Below are 27,449 nucleotides of genomic sequence, written 5' to 3'. Positions count from 1 at the left end.
GGACTGAATGGGGCTCAGTCCAGTTCTGCAGCAGATGTTGGGAGGGAGGGAGGGAGGCTGGCTTCTGTTACCAGGATCTAGATGATCTCCAAGGGACCCATACCCCCCTTCAAGGAAAAGAGGAATTGCTCAAAGGGAGAGATACCCACCACTTCGGAGCAGGAGATGATTTTAGGAGACTTACAGACTTGGCATGAATTAACATTGAATTAAGTGTAATTCAGTTCTCTTCTGGACCATTTGATTATCAAAGAGAAAGTCTCTTAGATTTCTTCTTTTGACAAGAAACAGAGCATCCTTCAAGCACAGGGGACATTCATAATTGGGTGACATTTTTTTCCACTGTATTTTTTAAAATTTATCTTTAAGGTTTATCTCTATGGTAAATGATACTGGTTTTCCACCCAAGGTAATGAGATAATTTCTTTTAAATGGTAAGTTTTTGTTTTGGTTTATTTTTGGTTTGTTTTTAAGAGATTTGACTTAAAGGGAGGAGAAGCACAGATAGAAGGAGAATGTGAAAACACTTGCCTCTAGGGATTCTGAGGGCCCCTCTCAACTCAGCTGATCAGTGTTGCTGTAGCCAGCAGTCAGTGAAGCCCCACCCTGTCCTCCCAGGGCCCCGGGCTGATTCATGCTCCTTGCCTCTCTCTGATGCTGCCTTTCCCTTGAAAACTGAGAAGCTCCCTAGAGGGAGGCATCCAGATATGAGGGAGAAAGCTCTGGATTCCAGTTCCCCCCATTTTTCATTGCCTCATCACATGGTCAAGTCACTCAATCTCCCTGAACCTCAGTTTCCTCATCTGTGAGTAAGTTGGTGGCAGAGCTGTCGTGATAGTGGGTGCTGTGTGTTGCACGGGTGATCTTCCCCAGGCTGACCAAGGCACAAGGACTGCATCCTACAGTCTCAGGGAAAATGTCACATCACATCTCCCTCCCTACCCAAAGGAACAACCCATCCAAGCCATGTTCCATCAGAGCTCTTTGCTTTATTTCCCTTACAGCACATGTTTCTACCCAAAATGGTCTGACTTGTGCATTGTCTGCTTAGCCAGAATGAAAGCTCCAGGGCAGCAGGGGCCATGCCCGAGCTTACTCATGAGAACACAGAACATGCCTAGCACAGTGCAGGCATCTGGTAAACGTCATCGAATGGATGAACAGCCGTTACCGAAATTTACGCTATCAGTCTCTGCCTAGATTCCCAGAGATTATGAGACTAGTGCTGGTCTTGAGTTCCTCAAATGGCCAGTCTCTCCTCCTTCTGGTGTGAAAACAGAACACCAGAACACAAGTTTATGAGATGAGTTTTATGATTTTTTTAAATGAGTTTGTATTATGTTAGTAGTTTGAAAATAATTTAAAATAAGAGAGGAATAAACCAACTCTGGGCTTGGCATTGCAACGGAGCACACTTCCTGGAACTGTTTCTCTGTCTCGAAGGGGTGCCTCGGAACACCAGCCTGAAATATCACACCAGCGTGGTGGGCACAAAAGAGCTTCGAAATGTGCTCTGTGGACTTACGATGCCGTTATCTTTCCAGAACCAGAGTGTTCTTTTTAAAGCCAATATAATCATGTCTCTCTCTTTCTCTGGTTTAAAACCCTCCAACAATTTCCCATCGCAAACAAAAAAATAAAATCCAAACTCCATATCATGACCTACCAGACTGCAGGGTCTGGCCTCTGCCCACCTCTTCAGTTTCATCCAGGATAAGCCCTCATTTTGCACACCAGCCACACTGGCCTGGGACTCATGGTGCGCCCCATCCCCTCAAGACCTTTGCCTGTGCTGTTCCCCCTGCCTGGAATGCCCTTTCCCCGACCGCTCCCCTCTCTCACCTCTGCCCCTCCAAACGCTTCATTCCTTCTCTTCCTCTGTGACTCAGCTCAAGTTTTCTTAAGGAAGCCCTAGAACAGCTTTGTCCAATAGAACCTTCTGTATTGATGAAAATGTTCTGGATCTACCTGTTCAGTAGGGTAACCACTAGCCACGTATTGCTATCAAGCACTTGAAAGGTTTCTAGAGTGACTGAGGGACTCAGTTTTAAATTTTAATGAATTTAAATTTAAAGCTCAATAGCCATGCATGGGCCGTAGCTACCATGCGGGATAGTGGGACTCTAGAATAATCCCGTGTCCTCCTGTGACACACACTCCTGGTTTCTTATACTCTCCCTTCAGTGTACCTATCACGCCTTGTAATTTATATTTATTTGTACATTTTTTAACCCATTCCACATTAGACTGTAAAAGCCAGAAGAACAGATGCTTTGTCTGCTTTGCCACATTTGTGCCCATAGCACCTGGAATGGGATCTGTCCAGGGGAGGTATGTCATAAACATTTATTGAATGGATGGATGGATGAATGAGTGAGTGGTTAGTGAAGGGAGAGAGTTGCTTAGCCTGGTGCTCTGATAATGAAGTGCAGTCATGAAAAAGGTCAGCCCCCAGGTCATAAAATTAAGAGTAAGCTAAATCTGTGCTTATAAGCACCATGCATTCCCTGTGTATAAGCAAGCCTGTGTGTGTGTGTGTGCATGTGTGTGTACAAAAGCACAAGTGTGTTTGCAAAACTTTGCATTTGTACAGTTGTGTATGGACACGAATGTCCATGTGTTGGCGTGTCAGGGAAATGAGGTCACTAAGACACATGCAAAATCACTCATGAAGGCGGTTTCTAAGTCAGTACTTTTTATTTTGAAAGATTTGTCAAACTCTTCACATCGTGGTGAGAGTTTACATGATTAATAAGAAGCAGCTTTTTCATGAAATGCTTGGAGGTGAACGAGTTCTCAGCCTGTGAGATCCGACCATCCCATTGACTTTGAAGTTTCTTTTGATTAATAGAAAGAAAAGAGAGGGGTGGGGGAGAAGAGGAGGAATGTGCTAGCAACCAAAGGAAAGATCCCTCATGACAGCCATCCAGATGTGAAAAAAGAGGAAAAAACAAAAAAAAACCCTAAACAAAACCGATTCACCAACTGCACTTTTTCTGTTTTCCAACATTCTGAGCCTCTCTTCTTGATTTTGGCCTTTCTGGCTGAAACACCCTCCTACTCCTGCATCTCCCAAAGACAGTTCAGAGGGGAGCAGCCCTGTACAATGTGGTGATCTGTCCCCCAGAGGTGTGGTGGATTCTAGAGAGCTGATGGTCCACGGCTCTGAAAAGTTTGAACAAACAGCCTAGTATGAAAAGAAACAGCACTGAAAAGTGAGGGGGGTGGGGAATGGTGAGGAACCGGGTTTACGTGAGAGTTTATGTATTCCCAGAACACAGTCTTGGGTTCTTTCTCTCAGTTATAGCCCCGGGCAAACAAGATTTGTTATCTGCCGTTCTGGCTGGTGGGTTCTGCAGGTTTTCCCCACCACTGATCCTCTAGCCCCAGAAACATCCTTGCCAACGTCACATGTCTATTACTTCCCTTTGCCCACCTTCAGGCCACGTAGGGATGACCCCCCTGGCAGCCAATACCCTGAAATAAAATTAACACAAAGTCTGATACAGTGAGTATTAGTTTCAAACAGAAAAGTAGAAAATCTAAAGATGCAACGTGTGTTGAAGGCAGACTTGAACAGATCAAAATTTCCCCCTGTATGCCACTAAGACGATGGGCAGAGGTGCAAACGTTAAGACAAAAGTGGGACTGTTAGTAGATGAGTAAGAGGCCGTGATAGCTGAGTTACAGCTAAGAATGTCTTGACTTGGGTTAAAATTTCCATGTTTAGCACCGTTAATGTATTCATTTAAGTCTATATTAGCACCTTGACCCCAGGCAGAACAACAAACCATCCAAACATTTTAAACATTGGGGAAAACAGGAGGGGGAAGGTCAAAGAGAAAGAATCGGGTTCTGCAGGTGGAGACGTGGCTTTAGATCACGAGATCCTTGTCGATGTCCCCTGTAAAGCAAGAAGAAGCAGCGTTAGACTTGGAGGTCGGTGTTGATGGAGATGTGCTTCCCAGAGAGTTGGCGGATCCCACCCATCCCCGGGACCAGGGGCCAGGTGACCCGTCCAAGGTCAACCAGGGAGCCTATGACTGAGAACTTTGGTCTCCCCCTCCCTGGCCAGTCCTTGTCACTTACACCCACTGCCAAGTTACACTCCCTGTCTCCTCTCTAGGTGCCTGTCAGTTCCCAAAGTAGTGCTAGACACAGAGTGAGAGCTGATGCTCGAGGAAGGGAGAGAGAAGGAGACACCGATGGATGGACAGAGAAGGATCAGGAAGCCGCCTGAGAGAGCGAGGCCCACCCAGGCAGGGAGAGCAGACAGAAGTTAATGAGGCACAGAGAGCAGAGATGGGCAGAGAGGACAGACACGCAGACGGCAGAGAGGGCAGCGAAGAGGGAGGAAGAGGACGGCGGCCCCTTTGCTCAGACACTCACTCTCCTTGATGCCGAAGCAGCCGGCCCACTCGTCCAGGGCGATGTACTTGTCCTTGTCCAGGTCACAGGTCTCGAAAAAGCGGGTGGTGCAGTGCTCCATGGGGATGAGGGGCGCACGCAGTGGGGCTAGCTCGGTGTGAGACAGGTACCTGCAGGGGATGAGGTGGGGAGAGCCTGAGAGCTTGAGAAAGCCCCACACCCCTGCATGGGGAGCCAGGGGCAGGGAGCCTGCCCCTCGGGGCCAAAGGAAAGGATGCTTAATGCAAGATGAGAAGCCAGAATCCTGGGTCTGCCCCCAGCTCTGCCACTGACCTGCTGTGTTTCTGAGAGCACAGCCCTGCCCCACCCTGAGCCTCGGTTTACCCCTCCCTCAAAGGGGGAGGAGTTGACCATAATGTCTAAGGGCCCTTTCCTGTTCTGATGTCCGTGGGTTCATAACACAGGTCTCTTGGTGCACTGGTTTCCTAACTGGCTAAGAGTTGAGGGCACAGAAACTTAAACTGAAAATATTCAGCATTTCTGCTATTGGTAGATCAAAATCTGGTATGGAACAACGATGCATGTTTTCTGTGGACACATATTTTTACAGCTGCAAATGCACGTTAAAGAGGCTAAAAAGAGATGCATCAAAATGAAGAAAGTGCTGACTTCCGGGGAGGAGCGTGGGAAGAGACTGGGATTGGCAGGGAGGGTGGATGGAACTTTATCGTTTGTACACTGTGTCATGTGTAAGAAGGAGGCCTTTTGATTTCTCTCCCACTGTCCTTCCAGCTGGCCTGGACTCCAGAGCACATGTATGATTTTTTTTCCTTGTTCCCCAGAGCCCTCAATTCGTTGTCCTGAAAACACTCTTCCCCAAGGGACTACAACTTGACTCCAATTATCTCTCTGAACCCCAGGCCCTCCTGCCCCACCCAACTCATGGAAGGAATCACATAATGTTTGAACTGAACCCTCCCCCGCTTCATTGTATACCAGTGAGAAAACTGAGCCCCAGAGAGGGGCGGGGACTCAAGCAAGGTCACCAGGCAGCTCTGGGACAAGGAGAGGGGAAGGATGGACCCCCTGACCCAGGCTGAAGCGCTTTCCCAGACTCACAGTCCTTGCAGCTCCATCCAGAAGCCTCCCTCCTGGCCCCTTCCTTGCTCAGCCTGAGCTCCAGATGTCCCCTGACTTCTGCCCTCCCCACCACAGTATGACTCAGATGGATCCCAGCCACGGAAAGAGCCTGGGAGAGAAGCAGCAGGGAGTTTCCCAGTGCTCAGGAGACCCCAGGCCCCCGGGATCACCCACAGGGTGGGCAGATTCCAGGCACAGGGGCTGGACCAGGAGGGAGCGGTGAGCTTCCCCGAGGGGAGCATCCCTGGGCACAGCGTGCAAGCAGGGTGGCCTTCCTTTTCGTGCTGCTCCAAGAACACACAGCAAGAGAAGGCCGGAAGGCGGTAGTGAGGGTGACCACCCCTGCTCAGCTGCAGGTGCGCCAGCTTCCACCTGCAACTTCCAGGAGGCTTCTTTACTTTTTCCTGCGACTGGGAAAAAACTGATCATCACCCAGAGTGTGAGCTCCATGGGGGCAAGGGCCATGTCAGTTCCGATTACTGTTCAATCCCCTGCCTAGAATCGTGCTGGGCGTTTAATAGACACTCAGTCAGTGTTTGTTCACTGACCAACTCCCTGCCTATCCTGCAGGGCAGTTACACAGCACTTGCGATCAAACCAAGGGCTTGCCTTGGGGATGGGGCTGGCTCTGTGAATTTCTTAAGAACGTCCAGGGCCGGTTTGCCCTGTTAGGGCTGGGTCTCAGGGTCTTGCTGAAGGACCGTGAGCACACAGGCTGCCCCACCTTGGATCTACCACCCCGAGGAGTCTGGCGTTCCTTCCTAGCTCGCTCTCCCTCCGTGAATGGATACCCCAGGCCAACACTCACCAGGTTAAGGACGGCTTTTCAGTTCCAATGGCTTCTGCCTCTTCTGGCAGGAGGGAGTGTCTCATGGCTTTCTTCCCTCCTGGTCCTGCATCCTTTCTCCTACACCTGTCCCTTCCTGCCACAGCCCTTAGGCAAACCGTGGGCTCTAGGGCTGGGAGCAGCAGAGGCCACTGGGAGGTTTTCTGACAGCATCTAGTGCACCTAGCAGCGCTGACCCATGACTGTCCACTCCAGAGCCAAGCCAGAGCAGCTCCCCGGGATCCGGAGGGCCTGGGGTCTTACCCATCGATGGGGTGCTGGTCCAGCTGCCCGAACTGCCAGTGCACAGGGAAGATGTACATGTTGTAGTTCTTCTCAAAGTCCCGGGCTAGCAGCTCCACGGGGTGGTCCCCGGCTTCCAGGCGCTTCTCATTCTCGTGGATCTTCTTCACCTGTGGGGGCAGAGACGCATGGGACAGAGTCCGGGGAGGCTGTCCAGACCAGTCAAGGCCCCTCCCGCCTCTGACAGGAGGCCAGAGCTGGCAGACACCAGCCAAGGCCACGGTTCAAAATGAGGAAAGGAAGTGGCGTAGATGGGTACCAGCATCTTGACCACAAAAATGAAGGCCTGGGGCGATCTCAAAGGGCTCTCCATAGGGCTGCCACACCAGAATGACTGGGGAGTATGTTCAGATGCAGGTTCCTGGGGCTTACTTCACAGAGACACTGATTCAGTGGGCCTGAGGTGGGGCCCAGGAAGTTGCATTTATCAGTACTCTTAGTGCTTGGTATGTCCATTAAAGTTTAAGATCCATAGACTCAGAAGGAAAAAAGGAATAAAGTTATTTATATCTCTTATGGAGACAAAGTGAGCAGGTCTTTTTTTTTTTTTTTTACAGTACACGGGCTTCTCACTGTTGTGGCCTCTCCCGTTGCGGAGCACAGGCTCCGGACGCACAGGCTCAGTGGCCATGGCTCACGGGCCCAGCCGCTCCGCGGCATGTGGGATCTTCCCAGACCAGGGCACGAACCCGTGTCCCCTGCATCGGCAGGCGGACTCTCAACCACTGTGCCACCGGGGAAACCCAACAGGTCTTTTTGTTACAGGACTCCTCAGAGCCTTTACGGTGTGAATGTACTCTAGGAGCCTTCAAAGGCAGCAAGGAGGAGTCTGTGTCCTAGCGCCCAGAATACAGGCACTCGTTGGAGTGGGGATGTGGGCTTACACTTGGGGGTCTAGATCTAGGAATGGGACTGTGGATCCCAGCCAGCCTGGGGCCAGGAGGTGTCCAGCTCAGGTGCCCTGGGACAGGATGAAAAGGTACCGCACTCACTCGCAGCTTCTGCTTCTCGGTCAGAAGGTTGTTGTCCTGATCCCTCTCGTACAGCGTGACCAGGACGTTCTTGAGCCAGTCCCGCATGCGCAGGGGGAATTCAGTCAGCTCAGAGTCCAGGCAGGGAGCGATGTCTAGGGTCCAACACACAAGCATGGTCAGCACAGACCCTGATTCTCCCTGCCTGAGGGCCAACATGCTGGCTGGGCGGCTCTCCCCGCCCCACGCCCCACGCCCCACGCCCTCCTCCAGCAAGAAGCTTCAATCGGCGACCTTGATTGAAGCACAGGGCTCAGCCTCTCTGGGCCACAGTGTCTTCACACCTTTTGAACAAAAGAGATTGTGTGGGGGGAAGAATACTCTGCAAATGGGCAAGTGCAAAGGGCACGTCTGCTGTCCCCTTGACCTTCATCTGATCTGCGGAGGGAAATGGTTCCCTCCAATGGCTCTTGCATTTTTCTGGGTGTTGCGCCCTGAAAACAGAGGCCAGGACCCTCGATGATGATGTTGACTCTTGAGAGGCGTTTGAAGCTGGGATACTGAGGAATAGCATCCACCCATAGGCCCCGCTTAGCTGGGGTGGGGATTCAGGTATGCTTGATCACCAGAACATTCTCAGCGATACGATTCCATCCTGGTCTTTGGAACCTAGGATCCCAGAATGTCAGACCTGGAGATTTCGTCCAAGTCCACCCTCTTGTTGGACTTATTAGAGGTCCGTGTGGAGAGAAGGGGCTTGACTAAGGCCACACTGTCAGAGCCTCATCCGGCACCAGAGCATGTGGGTGCCTGAGGGCCTAGGGGTCCATCCTTCCCTCATCCTTTCACCTATGGAAAGCCCCCTCTGTGGTTAGGGCCACAACCTTCTTCACCAGCAGCTGGGGAATGGAAGAGAAGATCTGGGTTGGAGACGCTAGGCGTTGGAGGGAGTGAGTGATACGCCCCAGAAGACGGGAGAGCCTCTCAGCACGTGTGTCAGTCTCACTGCCCAGGAATTCCTACCAGCATTCCTCCCCCTGCCTTCCTTCTCCAGGCTGTGCCTTCTCATTTCACACCCTGGGCCCCGTAACTGGGAGAGTAGGGCTGACCACAGGAGAACCTCATTCCCCCTCCTCCACCTTTCTGCATGCTGCACACCTGAGGCAGGTGAGGGGCCCTCCCCAGTGTCATCTGGTGCCAGGATGTACCAGACACACCACGTGGATGTTGTCTTGGAGGGGAGCAGAGGTGGCCTTGGGTGTTTCAGATGATAGGGAGGCAGCCACGGTGAAGCAGAAGCCTCGGCCAGCTGAGACTGCACCTGGGATCACTAACAAAGGGCCAGAGGACACCCTGGCATCCCTTTCGCCAAACACCTGGCTCCCAGGTTTCTAGAAGAAGGTGGTGAATCATATGTCTTATGCGGGCAGACAGGAATGTAATGGAGTAAAATGGCCAAGGATATGACAATATTGAGTAACAGGGCCTAAGGGGAACTGACAGCCTTGCCCCAATTTTAAAGCATTCAAATCCAAGTAGTTTCAAAACACTTTATAGGCCCAGGTAGAACATCACTTTTGCTTCACATGTTGAAGCAGGAAAGATTGTGGTTAGCCCTATAGAAGAACTTCCTCATCTTTACAGGAAAGAAATGAGCTGTCTTGGATGCTAGTGAGAGGCTCCAGAAATCCTCCCTGATCTTGTGCTCCCACAATTGCTCAGTTCTTCCCTGGACATGTCCTGAATGCAGACACCTATTCGTAGACAATCATCTCATTTTATAAGTGGGAACCCTGAGGCTCAGGGAGGGGAAGAGATTTGCCCAAGATCACACAGCACAGGAGTGGCAGAGCCAGCCTCCGTGCCAGTTCAGTGCCTTCTCCCTGAGATGGGAGGCTTGGCAGGGTCCGAGGAGAGACTCACATTTGCAAGGCCCGATGTAGTCCAGGTGGAGTTTGTGGCCCTTCTTGGTGCCCTCCAGTGTGCACTTGGTGGCAAAGAAGTGGCAGGAAGAGTCGAAGGTCTTGTTGTCATTGCTGCACACCTGGCGGCGAAGCATAGAGGGCGTCACATTCATTCCCAGAGCCCTTCGCTGGTACCGCCATCCTTGCCCATTTCAGAGTTGGGGACACTGAAGGCCAGGCAAGGAACGTGATTAGCCCAGGGTCATACAGTGAGTTAGTGGTGGAGCCCGGACAAGAATCTACTCTTTGGGCTCCCAGGCCAATGTTCAGCCCATGCTGAGAGCCACTGCTGGTCTCTGAGCTGTGGTATGACTGAGTCAGGGCTGAGACATGGGAAAGCAAACCTGGGAGATATGGAAAGGATGAATTGAAGGTGAGGATGGGTAAAGCGCAGGGCGTGCAGAAGAGTTAATACAGCAGGCCTGGGATTGTTATCCTTAGAAAGGCGTGCTTATGAGGTTGGCCCTTGGCTGGAGTCTGAAAACGTGGCTGGTAAACAATTCCCTGCACTGTTAGAAAACTGTCCACGATGATGAAAGTGGCTCACTGTGCCTAGATTGCTTGTACAAATAATATGGTTCATGCTGAACATCTGTTTTCCTGCTTGGAGTCTGGACTTTGGGTACATTTTAGGGAGAGGATGTCTGTGTGACTAGCCCTCAATTAAACGTTGGGTGCTGAGTCTCTAAAGGGCTTCCTTGGGCAGAAGCCTTGCTCACATGTGGCTACATCTCATCTTTGTAGCTGGGGAAAGAGTGGGTTCTGTGAGACCCCCTCATGGCAGGGGGAAGAGTAAGCAAGACTGTGCATGGATTCCTCCACACTCTGCCTGTATCTTGTTCCCTTTTCATCCAGCTACATACCCTTAAGTCTTAGCGGTGAGTGCAACTGTATGCTGAGTTATGTTGGTCCTCCTAGTGAATCTCTGCATGAGGGGATGACGGAGCAGAGATGCCGTGGGCTGAACAAAGGCAGTGGCAGAGTAAGTGGCTGTGTCAGGAGGAGGGGAGCCTTGCGTTGAACATCCTGCACACGCTTATTGCTTATATATCACTGCAGAGGGAGACCTGATGGGCGCTGGTGACCGGTGCGGTAGGGGGTGAAGGGGTGACGAGGAGGGGAGAGTTGACAAAGATGCTAAAATTTGGAGCCCAGAGAATAAGCTGTACTGGGGAGAGATTGAAGATGGAGAAGCCAGGTGGGAGGTTGTGGGAATGATACTGGTACTTGATTTGTTGACCTGAGCTAGGTTACCACTAGCACAATGGTTGACATGCATGGGTGCTCAATAAGTATTTACTTGGATGGATGGATGGATGGATGGATGGATGGATGGATGGTTGAGTCCTACTGGAGGTATAATGAACAGGTTTGAAAGATTTTAAAAAATAGCACATATTGAGAACTTACTGAGTACCAGACATTATCTGACAAATCCCCACAATAGCCCTATGAGATAAAGTCTATTTCTGTCCCATTTTTAGAGGTGAGAAAACTTGGAGTGGAACATAGCTAAGATCCCACATTAACAAGTGGTGGAGATGGGCTTTGATGTCAGCCTTCAGTCTGACACAGAATGCACATTTTTGGACCTGATGCTTTGCCAAGCTGCTCCCACATATAGAAAGCCCCTATCTCGGTGCCTGGCGGTGTTGATGTATTCCCTTTGGAGTCTGAGTAGAGCTGGAAGCTGGTGGCGCCACGTCAATTCCTGGTGGTTGCTGGAGAGTCCAGTGATGGGAAGAGCCTCCCCTCTGACTCACTTGCTGTGAATACACCTAGCGAGGGGACTTCTGAGACTGGAGCTGCCCCGTGGGACCACCAAGCCAGCAGTGTTCTGGGCAGATGCTCTGTGTTCTGAGGACCCCAGCCCCCCGCCCTGCCCCTGTCCCTCGGGCCTCACCTTCTCAAATTCGCCAATGGGGGCAGGGCAGCTGGTGGGGTCCTGGCACACACACATGGGGGTGTTGTTCTCGTCCAGCTCGCACACCTTGCCATGTTTGCAGTGGTGGTTCTGGCAGGGGTCTGGTAGAGCGCAAGGGCACCCGGTTAGCATCACCCGGGCTAGCACGTCCACCCCACCCCACAGTGGATCCTTGGACAGAAGTCCTAGGCTGTGGCCCCCACTCGGGCTTTGAGCAGCCCTGTGTCCTCCCTTCTCTTCTGCTGAACCCAGCAATCGGCATGTAGGGGAGCAGTTGGCTCAGTTTGGGGATTAGAGACTCAGTCTGAGGTCAGGGCCAGGCACACTTGGGGGGCTGGGGGCTCCGTCTGGGACCCAGTAGCGCCAGGTGCCATATAGCTCCCCCAAGGATGGAAGCAACCATTGTGTCCTCAGCTGTTGGTGGATCAGTCATCGCAAGGCATTTTGGGATTTTAGAATAGACTTTCTAGAATGACTTGGAAAGTCAGCTGTTGTCACGGAGCCAGGGAGCTGTGAGGCCTAACAAAACAGACTTGAGCGGCTGTAGCGGAAAAGGGAGCAGAGCCCCAAGGCCCACACTGAACAATAGAGCCCGCCTGTGTCTGGTAAACACTGGATGAGGGGCGTGGAAGGGAAGGAACGTGACTCAGTAGACGCCCCTCTGCTCCAATGAGAATATTCTGTGCCCTCAGGATGCGAGCCCGTCTAGCCTTTTCCTCCTGGTGCTTGGCTGGGGGTATCATAGTCATCCTTTGTTGGATGCCTGCCCTGCTAGGCCCTGGGCCAAGGGCGCTTCTGCTTTATCTCATAATCCTCTGACAGCCCTGGGGCAAGGATCTACCATCTTCACCCTTCCCCAAGTAAGACATGCGGAAGCTGGGCTCAGAGAAGCTTCGCAGGCTGTCGGGAGGGCATCGCAGAAAGAGGCGGCGGTTTGGAGGCAAGCCTTGTTTGGTTCGCCTCCAGAGTCTGTGCTATTAGCCCCTGGGGTACGGAGCATCTCCACTGTGTGGGATGGGAATGCTGGCACTGTGGGTGGGAGCCAGAGGCCCTGGGTCATTGCTGTGGCCCTGGCGCTAACTCCACGGGTAGACTTATATGAGTTGTGTCAGGTTTCCAGGCCTTATTTCCCCACGGCTGAGTGAAAATCAAATAAGCTCACGAGTGTGAAAGCTTCTGGGGCCATCGAGTGACCAGATGGGAATGGGGACCTCAGTGGGAATGTGAAACCCAACTTTGGAATTACAGTAAAGGGCTATAAGGGGAGAAGGCCATTTGCAGTTTGAGAACTTCCCTTCCTGACACTCAAGGCCTGGCTATAAATAGATCTTTCCAGATTCCAGAAAATAATCCCAACCTTTTCAGTCAAGGCAGTTTCTCCTCCACGGCCCATCCTGCAGCGAGGACCCCACCCTGCATTTCCTTGGGAAGGAACTTCATGCACACTGGGCCCACGCTTTAGGCCCAGGTGGCAGAGGGCAGAGGCTTCATGTGACCAGACACGGGGAAGGGACCTACTTTCAGCCACCACCTCCTCCTCGGCTTCCTCAGCACCTTCATCAAATTCTCCTACTTCCACCTGGACGGGGTTGGTTCCCACAGGTACCTGGGGTGGAGGGGGAAGAATGAGTCAAATGGCCCTACCGCCATCCCAGACCTGCAAGGAAGGGGCAAAGCCTGGAGCCTCAGGTACCCACAGAGGGATGGGGAGAGACAAGCTGGAGAGGGGCACTGGGCCCAGGTCACAGAGAGCACAATTGCCAGGTCCAGAAGTGAGACTGAATCTTACAGGCCGCTGTGCCTCTAGGGCCCCAGACCTCTATGGAGATGCCTCAGAGGCCACCAGGGGGGTCAGAGCAAGAGGGGGTACCAAGCTCTCCACCCTTCCAGCCACACCAGAGCAGCTCCTCTTTCATCTGTTTGACATATGGGGAAGACCGTGGGCGATCATCTATGAAAAAATGTTCCACAGCTTAAAAAGTAAACAAAATTCAAAATCATAGCTCCCAACTCTTAGGTTCCGTGGAAGGTTTGGGGAGCATTCAGGAGTGTGTCAGGATTGGGGGATACACAGGATTTACATCTGTGCTGCGCCCGTTCCAGCAGGAGGCCCACAGCACCTGTTTGGCTTTCTCAGGGAGCAGATGTGGGCAAAGAGGGGCCGCAGGTCTGGAGTCCCTCCCCACCTACCTCGGATACCTCAGCCACGGTTTCCTCGACCACCTCCGTCTCATCAGGCAGGGCTTCCTGTTGCTGTTGGGAAGTGAAAATGGGGTTTGGAGAGGTCAGGGCCAAGGCCAGCTTCACTGCTGAAGTGCCTCGGCCTGGACCTCTCAAGCTGGCGAGTTAGGAGAGCGGCTCGTTGGAGACCCCCAAGGCTGTGCACTTGGGGGTCTCCAATGAGCAGAGCCCCTCAGGGACTTCTGTGAGCAGGGATGATGCACAGGAGAAGCCAAACACGGGGGCCCTGTGGGGCTCTGGAGCACCTGCCTTTATAGTTATATCTGGAGCTTCTACCTAAGATTTGGCTTGGAAAAACATTTCCGCCGCTTAGGCTCCCATGAAGTGTGAAAACCGCTAATGCAGACCAACTCCCTTCATCTTACAGATGGGAAAACTGAGACCCGGAGGGGATGAACACTGAATTTTAACAGAGGTCATTATCTTCCCCACAACCATGATATCATCATCATCATTATTATTATTTGGCGATTCCTTCTTGGAGTCAACTTGGAGTTACAAGAAGCAAGATAGCATATGACTTTGAGGTGTCTGGCTGGCTGGGGCTTCTTCTAAAAGTGATGCTAACTTGCCAGATCTTTTGCCAAAATCTCTCAGGATTGCCAGCATCTACCATCATCACACCTTCTAGTGAAGAGAGGGTGAGGGAATCATAGGTGAAAAACTTTTCTTTGCCCACTTCACGTTTCTTCCTCTGTCTTCTGGTCACAGCTTCCAGCGTAGCATTGGATGACCACTGCTGGCCCTCTCCATGCGATTCTTGGAGGGCCTGTCAGTCAAGGTGCCTCACAGTCCCTTGGCCAAGAAGCAGGCCCAGGACCCAAGCTCAACTAGATTGGCTCTCCTTGAATTTTTTTAATCTTGTTGGCACGTTTTCTCAAGATGTGAAAACTGTCAGAGTAGAGACATTCAAATGGCAACACTTCCATGACCATCCATTAGATCTTACCTCCAGGACCGTCCATTAGATCTTACCTCCCAGATCCCAGAGCTGCCCTTTTCTAGTTCTCCCCAAGGCCTTGGATTTTATAATCTACCCCTATATCCTTTTCCCTCCTAATTTAGTCAGATTGGAGTCTGTTGCTTGCAACCAAGTAGCCCTCATTGATTCAGAAACTAACCCAGCCCTCTCTCTGTGGCTTGAATCCCTTCTAGCATCATCCCCATCGGCACCCCCCGCCCTCTGCTAGAATTCCTCATATGACAAACAGGTCAGTTCCTTCTAAAGCAATTCTAGTCCCTTTCTGGGAAGCTCTGATTGTTAAAAAGTGCATCTTCATGTTACATGGAAATCTCTCTTCTCTGGAATCTCCACCCAGTGGTCCTCATTCACTTTTTCTTTGGAGCTTATTAAAGAAAAAAAAATTTTTTTTTTTTAATTAGACAGTTAAATCATGATGGGGAAGTCTCCGTCCCTTCTGAGCATCTAGGGCTGGCAGATTCGATGCCCCTGGGCTGGTGGTGGGAGGTAAGACCAAACAGATGTGACCTTTAGGTACTTACAGGGGCTGCCAAGGCCCACCCGGCCAGGCAAAGGAGGAAGAAGATCCAGGCCCTCATGGTGCTAGGAACCCTGTGGGGAGGAGAGAGATGGAGAGTTCAGTGAGGGGGAGGTTTCTTTTTTGGGATCTTAGTTCCCTGACCAGGGATCGAACTCACACCCCCTGCATTGGATGCGCGGAGTATTGACCACTGGACCGCCAGGGAAGTCCCCATGGGGGAGGATTCTTGATGGAGAGTTCTTGACGCTGAATTCCTGTGATATGCAAGGTAATTTTAGGTGGTCCATGTTAAAGGATAGTGAAAGACACGGGAGTAAGTTGCTTCTACTCATTTCTCTTTCAATCCTGATTATATGAGAGTCTCAGTTTGGTGCTAATGTGTCTTTAACACCTAACACTCATCCTTTTTGAACCGAGAGTATGCCTCTGGCTCAGAGCCTCCACAGGAAACTGCATTCAGCTGGAATTCAATAAATTTGTTTTGTCTCCTTTGTGTTTAGTTTTACAGTTTCCTTCTATTTATGACAAAGGTACACAGATTTTTCCATTTATGGTAGTAGTCTTAAGTCTCCTTTCTCAATACATTTATTTATTATTATTATTAAATTCATTTATTTATTTTTATTTTTGGCTGGTTGGGTCTTCCTTGCTGCACGCGAGCTTTCTCTAGTTGGAGTGAGTGGGGGCTACTCTTGGTTGCGGTGCGCGGGCTTCTCCTTGCGGTGGCTTCTCTTGTTGAGGAGCACGGCCTCTAGGTGTGTGGGCTTCAGTAGTTGTGGCTCACAGGCTCAGTAGTTGTGGCTCACGGGCTCTAGAGTGCCGGCTCGGTAGTTGTGGCGCACGGGCTTAGTTGCTTCGTGGCATGTGGGATCTTCCTGGACCAGGGCTCGAACCCGTGTACCCTGCATTGGCAGGCGGATTCTTAACCACTGCACCATCAGGGAAGTCCCCTCAATACATTTATTTAAGTTTTTAAAAAGTGATTCGACAAAGGTGATTGGCTAATTCGTCAAGTCTGGGCAATGCTGAACCAGATCATGTTCAAGGGTCCCTTCAATCCCTGGTGTTCTAGGATTGTTTTCTTCCTATACCCCAAACTCTCCTCCTCCCCTCCTCTTCCTTCTGCTTCTTTCCCATCTCTAATAAGAGAAGCTAATGGGCAGCAACCTCTTGCCAATTTGAGACAATGAGATCTACATTCTAAACAAAGAACAATAGTTTTTGAGTGTGGCCCGTGGAACTTGTGGCCATACTTTCCTCCATTTACCCAGGAGGATGGCACTTCTCCGGATCCTGTGTGGGAACTAATATCCAAATGCTTACATATGTTGCATGGTACCTTCCCTTTCCCCTTCACAGTTAAAGGATGTTAGCTGAGATCTAGAAAATTCTCCTGCCCTGGTCACTGCTGTGACCTTCTTCTAGATGCTGAGCTCTCGACTCTAACAATCTCCTGACAGGAAGGCATCTTGGAACAGAATCTCCTCTGATGGTTCACTGCCAAAATGCCATCCCTAACTGAGGAACTATGGTGGGGACATTTCGTTTCTTGTTCTAACTGAATGGACTTCCGTTTCCAAATGGCTTTAGAAAGGTCTTCCTTATACTGTTCAATTTGCCTCCCTCAAGCTTCTCCTGGTCTACTCTGATGGTCCTTCTGTGGCCACACAGGGCAAGCATGCTCCCTCTGCCCCCAAGCAGCTTTTAGCCAAGGTGAGCAACAACCGTATCTTCCCTCGTTTGTCCCCCAAAACTTCCATATCAGTCCCATTATCCCTAGTTCCTCCCAAGACTTCTCAACTGACCAAGCACCTTGGTGGGAGGTACCCTGGCATCGTGGAAGAAACACTTGGCTTGGAACTAAATACCAGGGATTCTGATTCTGTCGAAATACTAACCTGGTGTATTGGTTCAATCCTTCATCCTCTCTAGACCTTGGTTCCCCCTTCTGTTGAGAGCGTTAGACTAGGTGAACACTGCGGTGGTAGCCTGGGCCCTTAAGATGCCCTTAAACTGTCACAGCATATGCTGGTCTAGGCATACATCCTCCCCTCTGATATCCTCCATTTTTAACTTGGATTATGGTATTTGGGGAAACAGGGGAAGGGCAGTCTTCATAATGGTCCCTTATTGGACTGAAATAGACACTAAACCTCACTATTTCATAGAGTATACAAGAAATAAAACCAACAGAAATTTAAAGATATCAACCTGGGAGCCTGGCTTTGCTTCACGATGTCCCCAGCTCCCAGAGGAATTCAGTCTTCCCCTTCCAGGCAGTTTTGGGAACGTTCCTCCCCTCACACAGCTGTATGCTTTTCTTCCCCCCTTTCCCCGCAAGCCTTGAGGTGGAAAAATCTCCCTTCTTCCTTCCACACTTGGAAGATACAAGCAAATCAACTCCCGCATGTGGCTTTGGACGAAGGGAACAGGAGAGAAAGCATGAATGAAGGGCTTGTCTGAGATTGCTTGGAGTTGAAGGGTCAAAGTGAGACTTGTAGCAGGAACAAAAAAAGTCATCTCGTCTGGGCTCCAATTGCAGAGAAGACATATCGTTAGAGAAACAGCCCAACTAGGACTGGAAATGCAATAAGCTTCAGGTTGGAGAGCCAGGAAGACTGATGTCTCCAGAGTCTGTGTCCTTCGTATGAGCAGAGGAACCGCTCCTTCTCTTTGACCAGGGAAGGGTCTGTGGGTCAGCTCTTCTGTCTGCCCTGCCTCACCACCTGCGCTGTTTCCCAGGGGCACACTGACCCTTTCTGCCACCCCCATCCTTGGTGCTGCAGCCGGAAGAGAAAAATAATTCTACATCTTACAGTACTTTATAGTTTCTAAAGGCCCCACATATAGTACTCTGTCCGCTTGGAGCCTCTGACACACTGGCAGGCATGGGAGGGCTCTGAGTCCTGCTGTCACAATGAGGAGTCTGAAGTTGAGAGGGAGAAAGTCACGCAACATTCAGGCCCCTTTCAAGCTGACAAACTCCCTTCCCATGGCGTTGGTTTGGGCCTCACAGGGGTCATGCTCGGAGATGGGAGTGGGGTGGGAGAGAAAAGCGGAAAGTGAGAATGTTAAGAAAAGGACACGAAATCTTGGAGGAGGAGTTATTCTCCAAATTTGAGGTTTTGCCCAGTGCCCAGTGCTACCTCACCGGTCCCAGAACCCTCTCCCTCCAGATGATGGGATGGGAGGGAAGGGGGGCAGCTGGACTGTTCTCGGATGCGCGACCATACTCCCTGCATACCTATGACCTCCCTCTTGGAGGTTCTGTAAACCATCACTGGCCGAAGAGGCAAGGCACCCATCCTGCAAAGCTAAGGGGGTGCATCAGTAACGCCAGCAAGGTCAGAACACAGGGTCAAACCCCAGCATCCAGAAATTATCAGCTGTGCACCCATCCTTTGCCAACCAAACCTAGGTCTGGCGTGCCCAGGGAAAATAAAAATACTTTTGTATAAATGAGCAATTTTAAATGAAAACTCCCTTCTTTGTATCTCTTTAGTTTGTAATGACACCTGTGTTTATCCTTTTCAAAATGTCTTCATAATCCGGCATCCCACTGGAGGCTGAAGGCATGCCTTTCTGCCTTCTAACACAGGAGAGAAGGCTGAGGCCCGGAGCCGGAGCCGGAGTCGGGGAATAAACCTGCCCAGAGCCCCAGGGAGCTAGCGGCAGGGCTGAATGAAGACCCAGGCTGCCCCCCTCTGCCACTGGCATGCCCTCCACCTCACACACTGTTTCCCTTTGTGGCAGCTCCCTCCCGAGGTGCTCACCTGAAGGGGGCCCAGTTGGGCTGCGAACTGGCCCAAGTTACAGGGAAGGAAAGGAGCCTGAGGGGGCGTTGGGGGGATGAGGGGGGCAGGAGGTGTGTTTCCCTTGGCTCAGTGGTCATCAGATGCAGACACCGCTCACTCCCACCCCACCGCCTGTCCTGCCTCCTGTTCCGTACATCCAGTCCCTTCCTTTTGCCTTTATTTGCTCTGGAGATGGCTGAAAACCCGTCCTTGGCTGCCAGCAGGACCCGAAGCTGAGGTCACTTCTCTGGGGATGGAAAAGTACAGCCAGCGCCCCCAGTTCATCTCCCTCAAAATATAACGGGCCTCCTTTGGGCTCTCGCTGGACACTGAAAAGTCCCTGAACCTCAGAACTGGGGAAAATCTCAGAATCATAAAATTTTAGATCGTGGGTCTTAGAATCATAGACCCCTAAGAATATGAAACACAGAATCTGAGATGCAGTCATCAAATCTGATTTGAGTAGAAGAGTTTATGAAGCAATGCAGTCTAATAGAACTTTCTGAGATGATGAAAATATTCTATATCTGCATTGTCCAATATGGTAGCTACTGGCCTCCAGCGGTTATGGAATACTTGAAATGTTGCTAGTGTAAATGAAGGGCTGAAGTTTTCACTGTATCTCATTTTAATTAAATCTGTGTAGCCACATGTGGCTAGTGGCTACCATATGAAACAGGGTGGTTATCAAGTTTTATAGAGGCAGTATGGCAGAAAGGTAAGCCCAGGGGCTCTGGAGATAGAATATACAGGTTCAAATCCTGGCTCTGCCACTTAGCATTTGTGTGACCTTCAGAAAGTGACTCTCCCTCTCTGGGCCTCAATTCATGTCTCCGTCTGTAAAATGCAAATAACACACCTACCTTGAAAGGCTCATGGGTGATTTGCCCGAGAGAATACAAGAGGTTAGCAATGGAAGAGCATCTTAAAATCCAAAGATCCCAGAATCTCCACCCCCCTTGAAAATCCAGGGCAAGGATACCAGCTCTTTGTCTGTGGTCCAGGGAGAAAAGGTGTTGGGGTGGAGAAAGGAGACATTGCTCCTCTTGGTCTCAGGCACACCAGCCCAGCCCCCAGTGGGCACAGTGACAGAGCCGGCCCCAGGCTGCCCTCTCAGTTGAGCTGCTGACGCAAACCAGGCATCTTGCTTCCACTGTTTGGCTTGCAAACAAGGGTTCCAAAAAAACACATGTTCCTGGTAAACAAGCCCAAAGAGAGGAAAACAAGTGTAGAGGCTAATAAAGGAACCCCGTGAGTGAGCCAAGCCCGCCCGGGAGCTGGGACTCAGAAGGAGGGCTGAGCCAGGCCAGAGAGGCACCATCACGGCCAGTGTAGCCACATGGGCACTCACACCCCGGGGGAGCAGACGCAGCCAGTCAGAGGTGATGTGGAAGTCGGGTCCTGGGTTCGAGTCTTGGCCATGTTGCTCCCAGCTCACCATGCAGGTTAGGGTAGGCTCCTCTACTCCCTGGACCTCACCTAGCATCACTCATCTGCACAATGAGGGGTATCTTTTAGACCAGTGTATTCAACATACAAGCCAGGAGCTCTTTCTCTCAATGAAGTCTTCTGCACAAGTCCAAATCTGAAACAGCTAAGAGCCTCTTGCATTTGTTGAACATGTGAATGTACTATTATCTATTCAATGAATTAGCTTGAAATTAGAAAAAAAAAAAAGCAGGTGAAAGCAGTGTTGAGATGGGGGCTGGAAATCCTGTACACTTGGACACCCCCTGAGACACCTTGGAATGCCTCTAGGTTCTTTCATGAACAGAGTTTGAAGCCCTTGGGGCCAGGGGGTCCCTAAGGTTCCTTTCAGCCCTGACATTCTGAGTCAACTGAAGCAGAAATCTTTCAGAATACCACCTTTCCCAACTTGCCCCTTGACTCCCTGCTTCCACTTCTAACATTTCTTGCTGGAAGGGAAGAAGCTAAGGGAAACTTTTAGGGTATTATGGGTGCTCAAGCCTAGCTTTGAAGAGGTTCAGAGGCAACTCAGAAGTAGCCCCAGAGTATGAGACTAGAATCAATCTGACTGAGGTTCTATAAACAGATCTGAGATGCCACGTTTCACCATGGTTAGGAGAGGCCCCAGGGTGGAGCTTCAGGCTCTCCTTCTTGGCTCCCCCTAGGGGCCACTGCTGCAACTGGGTGACCACAATGAAGGGGATGAAAAATAACATCAAAGTGTCCAGGCTGTCACATCCTAAAGATAGCAAATCTGTGGCATATATGCCTCCACCTGCCCCTCCTGTGCATGTGACTGACATTACTAATCAATCATACGACCTTTTCCTCTAAAGTCCAGAGTGGCATTCAAATCCTGAACACAGTTCTTCTAGCAGCTGTCAAGCCATAGGAAATCTCTTTGCCGTGCTTCTGATTTTAGAGATAGGGAAACCGAGGATCAGAAAGGGAAAATAATTCACTCGAGGTCGTATGGCAAGCTAAACTTCCCAGATGTTCAGAAACATCCAGATGTTTGCGTTTTTATTTTTTCATCTGATCAAGTCAGGATCCTAAGGCTATGACCAACACAAGATGGCCCAGAAGGATCCACAGATGAGATGGGTTAATACCAAGTTTCTGAAAGAACCCAGCTCTGGAGAGAGTTGCTATTTCCATTTGTATTTTCCCTATAGATATCAAGCTCTATAGCTTGATGAGTGAGGACAGAGTTAATTTCCCGTCTAAGACATCTTCTGGGTGAGGAGGCTGTTTTTCTAAATAATTCTGTCAAGTTACTGATTGCTGGCCTTGGGCCTGCACAGCCCAGCTGTCCCTGAGTTCAGGGTTGGGGTCAGGACCCAGGCTCTGTGCTGCAGAGAAAAAGTAATTTCTTTCATCCCCAGGGCTGGCTGAAAACTCGGCTCCAGCCTTCCCTTTCCTCCTCTAAAGGAGGTTAGGGAGGGAGCCAGCAGGAAGCAAATGAGCAGCCGCCCCTTAGCCATATCCTGCTGCCCTGATGACAAAGCCACGCGGGCTGGCTTAGGCCATGGCAGGCCAGCGAAGGAGAGAAAGAAGTCCTGCTCGTCACTTATTATTCGCGGGGCTCATTGCCTCTAGAGGGAGGAGGGTATGGAGGACGCCAACCTGCTCAGATGAAACGAACAGAACACGCATTGAACATCTGGATGTTTCCAGACATCTGAAAGTGTGGCTCAGGCAACAGTTTGCTGTGTGACCTTAAGTGAGTTATTCTCCCTTCCTGAGTCTCAATTTCTGTCTGTAATATGTAACAGGCGGTCAGGAGTCTGTCTCCCTGCCATGGCCTATAGTTAGATCTGGCTGTGCACATCCGTGTGTGGCTACGAACAGCAGCTGTGTATCTGTATGAGTGACCGATGGCCCTGAGGACCTCTGCGTGAAGCTGTGTGTGCGACTCTGTGCGTGTCTACTTGACTCGGCATCTGTCCGTTTCAGCCTGTGTTGGTGAGGGTCAGAGTTTGCATATGCATCCAAATGGACACCTGGGCCTTGTCTGGGAGTCAGGGTATCGTTCAGGGAGAGCTTTGAGTGCATGACCTTCTGTGTCTGCTCATGTATTGAGACATTTATTTTTAGCTATGCCAGTGGGTGCCTGTTGGTGAAATCAATGTTTATATATTTGGCATCCTCGTGGGTTTTTTATCTCTGCACACATAGCTACCTATCTAAATAACCTCAAAAATAAAATGTTTTCCTGTTTACCTCACATCCTCAGCTCTTTCCTCCACCATCCTTTTCTATTTATAGCTTATTTTCAGCAAGGAAGACTGCTCTTGTGAATAGCAAACCCCAGCCATGCTATTGGTTGACAAGTCTCTAGAGATGGATAAAGATTTTAGCAGGACTGTTATGTAACCCAAGACCCCCTAGCCCATCCTCTCTTGTTTCCTTTTCAGCTAGGGGGCCAGGAGGTGTTAAAAATGTAGCCCAACTATTCCTTCTAATGAAAGCAGCACCTGGCATTTAGGTTCACAGGACTTCAGAGCTGGAAGGGTACCTGGAGACCATTTAGTTACATTCGCCATTTAACAGATTGGGAAACTGAGGTCCAGAGAGGGGAAGTGTCTTTCCAAATGTCACTCACTGTGAATTAGGATCCACCTCTGCCATTGCCTTGGCCAGTGCTCTTTCCACACTGGAGGGTACAACACTCTTGGGAGATACTCAAGAAGATGCCCAAATCAAAAGAATTTGAACAATATTTATTTCATTTACATGTGCCTGTCGGCACTTTTAGTAAAGGGAAGTTATATCCAAACCCCAAGATGATGAAGCTGCCAGACAAAAAAGCTGGGGATGATTTCAACTCTTTGGATGCCATAAATTCATCAGTTCTAAAAACCCATCTGATTAAGTGGGAGGGCCACAGTGTAGCAAGTGCTTCGCTGTGCATCACCCTGTTTTGTCCACACAGTATCCCTTTGAGGTGGTGCTGTTATTGCTTTTTAACCAAAGAGGAACCTGGGGCTCAGAAAGGAGAAGCCATTAGTTCAAGGTCAAATGGCACCTTTGAGGCAGAGGTGGAATTGAAACTCAGGTCTTCAAGTTGCCTGTCTAGGAAGCGGAAAGCATATCACAGCCTCACAGCTGCCCTGGGGTGCTGGGAGATCAGAAGGGCAGGACCTAAAGTTTGCTGTCCTGGTGTTTGGGGACAGAGAGGAGTGGGGGACATTCAGACTGAGCCTGATGTTCTAAGTGTTTCTAGAGTCCCCAGCCAGCAGGCAGAGACCCTGAAAAAAAGGTTGCCATGGCAACTCGCATTCCTCATGGAGTGAGTCATAGCAAAGTAGAGCCTTTTGGTGGGTGGGACTTGGAAAAAGTTTCAAAAGTTGATTCCTGCCCCAAGCACCGCCCCCTTCCTCCCCACCCTCCCTCCCTCCGCTCCAGGCTTTGTCGATGTGGCAGCTGATGGCTGAGTTAACTCTCTCTTCCCCCAACCACTCCCGTTTCAAAGTTTTTCATCCTCCTGCAAATACACCTTTGCTTCCAGTACCCACCCACTCCACGTTCACATCATGCCCTCTGGCTACCTGAGGGTCAGCATCCATTTGAGAATATGTTAAGACCGAAGGCTGTGAACATCCTCTTCTACACTGCTGCTGTCTCTGCCTCTTTCTGTCTCTGTCTCTCACACACACACTACTGTATATACAAATTTAAGGGGTTTGCAGGTGCCTTTAAGCCTATTCAAAAGCTAGTCCGTGGATTCTGGTTTAAGAGACCTTCCTTTGAAAGTTTCAGAGGACAACGGGCACCCCAAAGACCATCAATCAAGTCCACCCCTCTTACTTCACAGACAGGGAGACTAAGTCCAGAGGAGACACTTACCTAAGATCACACATAAAATGTGTACCTTCGGTCTGCCACCTTGCTTCTGATGTGCTTCTCACCCTACTGTCAGCACTTGGGGTGTATAGAAGTTTAACCCCAGAGAAAACACTTTCTCTATGTGTTCTGCATAGAATAGAATTTTCCGGAGGAAAATGTGTGCCTCTCTGTTCCTTTTGGGGCAGAGTGGGCTTCCTAGAAGACATGCCTCCCCCAATGCCCCCTTTTCTCTTGGTGTCCTCAGGGACTCAGGAAGTCCACTTCTCAACCAGCCAGTGGAGCCATAGACAGAAGAAGACCTAACACCAGCCTGTGTAGAGTTTGAGCTTCTCATAGCAAGGTGTGAGAAGGTTGCCCTGGAGCCCTCTCCATCTTTCCTCCTCCCTTCCGCTCTTTACAGCGCATCCCCCCACCCAGCCTCCCATCAGACCCAGTGCCTCAGCTGGACCATATCAGATGTCTGGGGTCTTCAGATCTAGAAACACAGAGGGCTACTTCTGACCATTTCCTGTGTTTACACCCCAGGGAACCCAGGATAAGACTGACGGTCTGATAGCGCTATTTCAGGGTGAATGGCACCGGAATCAGTGTGTGTGTGAGTGTGTGTGTGTGTGTGTGTGTGTGTGTGTGTGTGTGTGTGTTGGAGGACGGGGTTTGAGAGGGGAGAAATTCCAGGGAAACAGGAGCCTTCCCAGAGGTGCTGATTAAAAATGAAGACTCCCCCTTTGCCTTCCAGAGATCAATGTATCATTCAGGCAAAGTCTCTTTTGGAAAACAGAGCCCCTGACCAAGAACCAAGTCTAGGAAGTTTCTTCTTCTGGAATGGGAAGCAGGGCAGACTCTGCTGCTGGCCGGTCCCTCTTGCAGCTGTGCCCAGATCAGATTCCCAGGAAAGGAAGAGGCTGCCACGTTTGTAAAGGCAGCCTCTGAAACCAGAGAGACGGACACAGAAAGAGACAGAGAGAAAAGACTCCCTCAAAGACAGTCTGATTATTTTCCACGAACCTGAAAGGGAGACCAATTTATCCTGAAAAGCAACAAGCAGCAAGTCCGTGGTCCCTTAAGGGGAGCAATGATGGAGCCCAAAGGAGATGCACATCCCTGTCTCTGATCCAGGAGACCTCCCAGCATAGCTTCCCCTCCCCTGTACACAAAGTTGAGGAGTGAACCAGAGTGCAGGAGTTATGGGACTAAAGAAGGGACAGGCAGGGCAGGGGTCGTGCATACCTCAGTGGCAGGCAGGAAGGCAGCAGGCGAGAGCTCCGGGCAGTCTGAAGGTCTGCAGGAATGTGAGGGGTTTAGAGCCTGGTAACAGGAAACCACTCGGAGCTCTGGGCTGGGTCTCGCCCTCCACCCCGCGGTCCCTCCTCCTCCTGTGTCTCCTCCTTCCCCTCCCTCCCCCTCCCCTTCTCCCCACAGCCAAAGCTGTCTCTGTCTTCCATTTCTTTCTTCCTCTCCTTGTGGGTCAGGACGGCCCACCTCCCCTACCCCCGTCTGCCACATGGGTTCTGGAGCCGTTGCCTAAACAGACAGACGGAGCGGTGTGCCAGGGCTAGAAGGGGCGGCAGGAATCACCTAGAACAGCCTCCTCCTTGTTCAGAGGGGAACTGAGGCCTGGAGAGGCAAGGGATCACCCCAGGTTCCCAGGGGCAGAGCCAGGCCCAAGGGTCTTGATTGTATGACCAGTGATCTTTACAAGAGCCTCCCTAACATCAGTCAGTGCTGAGGAGGGCAGAGCAATTGGAGGGGGTTGTATCTGTGACAGAGGCAAGGCTAGGACTCGCCTCTATACAGACTAAAGAAGCTGCCGTTGACGCGTCATCGCTGTTGATTCGGGATTTGGTCTAAAAATAGCCACTCAAACTCTAGCTGCACCAGCAATGGACACAGAAGGGGTTAGCTTTCTAGCTGGGGGACCTACGTCATCAGTATAGAACAGATAAGGTAACTGATGATATCGACTACAATCACAGAGGTAACAATGGCCCAGGTTTACTGAGGACTTAGAATTTTCATAGGTATTGTTATTATGCCTATTTTACTAATCAGGAAACAGAGGTGCAAAGAGCCTGAGTTACGTGCTCAAGATCACGTGGCTAGAAGTGGGGTAGGCAGGCTGATTCTACATTCAGCTTGGTTCACTCAGGCTGTATGAGCTTCTCGGTGCAACAGGTCTCAGTTGAATATTTATGAGAATACTGATGAGTGTATGAATATTTATGAGTGCAGGCCTAGCACTTTGAGAAGTATAAGAATTAATATCTGGTCCTTGTCCTCAAGGAGCTTTGAATCTTGCTGAGAGGGCATGCCTTAGGCATCCACCCACTCACATGAGGAGTACAGACTCTGAGGTTTATCCCCAGGGGTTCAGAGTGGCAGGATCTCTGAGGTGGAGCAGGCAGAGAAGGCTTCCTGGAATAGGTGGCTCTCAAAGCATGAACTGGGTTTGAATAACATGGAAAGGGAGAAGGCAGAGAACATTCTCATAAACCTCTATACAATATGGCCTCCACCTCCTTGGCCATCCTCTTCTCCTGCTGCCACTCTCTTCCTTTTTTTTTTTTTTTTTTTTTTTTGCGGTACGCGAGCCTCTCACTGTGGTGGCCTCTCCCGTTGCGGAGCGCAGGCTCAGCAGCCATGGCTCACGGGCCCAGCCGCTCCACGGCATGTGGGATCCTCCCGGACCGGGGCACGAACCCGTGTCCCCTGCATCGGCAGGCGGACTCTCAACCACTGCACCACCAGGGAAGCCCTCTCTTCCTTTTTTACTCTACTCCAGCCACACTGGCTTCCTTTCATTTCCTCAACAACCACGACGTTATTCCCACCCCAAGATCTTTGCACTTGCTCTCACCTCCGCCAGGAAACTTCCTCCATCTGATTGTGTGTACCTGGGGTTTTTTCACCCTTCAGGTCTCTGTTCTAATGTCATCTCCTAAGAGAGGCCCTTCCTGACTCCCTGTCTCACAGGCATAGTTCAGCACCTTTCACTGTTTTGTTTCCTTCCTGGCACATGTCACGATCAGGAGCTATTTGTCAACCGTACTAGACAGACACTCCATGAGGATAGGGGCTTCTCGTGTCTTAGTTGCTGCAGTGC

At 50.6% G+C, this 27,449-nt stretch overlaps 1 protein-coding gene across 6 annotated transcripts; it reads right to left on the bottom strand.

Moving 5' to 3' along the window:
- Positions 1–2,674: 2,674 nt before the first annotated feature.
- SPARC (secreted protein acidic and cysteine rich) lies at positions 2,675–26,124 on the bottom strand. Of its 6 annotated transcripts, none has more exons than XM_032628835.1 (11): positions 25,925–26,124; positions 25,577–25,654; positions 15,241–15,310; positions 13,687–13,749; positions 13,015–13,102; positions 11,476–11,597; positions 9,532–9,652; positions 7,630–7,763; positions 6,599–6,747; positions 4,390–4,538; positions 2,675–3,904 (listed from the first exon to the last, which is right to left on the bottom strand). In XM_032628835.1, the coding sequence occupies exons 3-11, from the start codon at positions 15,295–15,297 to the stop codon at positions 3,876–3,878; spliced, it is 912 nt and encodes a 303-aa protein (XP_032484726.1). In that variant the 5' UTR covers positions 15,298–15,310; positions 25,577–25,654; positions 25,925–26,124; the 3' UTR covers positions 2,675–3,875. The 6 variants fall into 6 exon arrangements, with proteins under 6 accessions (XP_032484726.1, XP_032484728.1, XP_032484729.1 ...); XM_032628837.1 differs by having other exon boundaries at positions 25,577–25,628; positions 25,925–26,075; XM_032628838.1 differs by lacking the exon at positions 25,925–26,124 and adding an exon at positions 17,451–17,616 and having other exon boundaries at positions 25,577–25,635.
- Between the last annotated feature and the right edge of the window lie 1,325 nt (positions 26,125–27,449).

Source organism: Phocoena sinus, chromosome 3, assembly GCF_008692025.1.
Source record: "Phocoena sinus isolate mPhoSin1 chromosome 3, mPhoSin1.pri, whole genome shotgun sequence".
In the NCBI taxonomy this organism is placed as follows: Eukaryota; Metazoa; Chordata; class Mammalia; order Artiodactyla; family Phocoenidae; genus Phocoena; species Phocoena sinus.
Note: the sequence above shows the minus strand (reverse complement) of the source record. Positions and strands in the feature narration are given on the sequence as shown.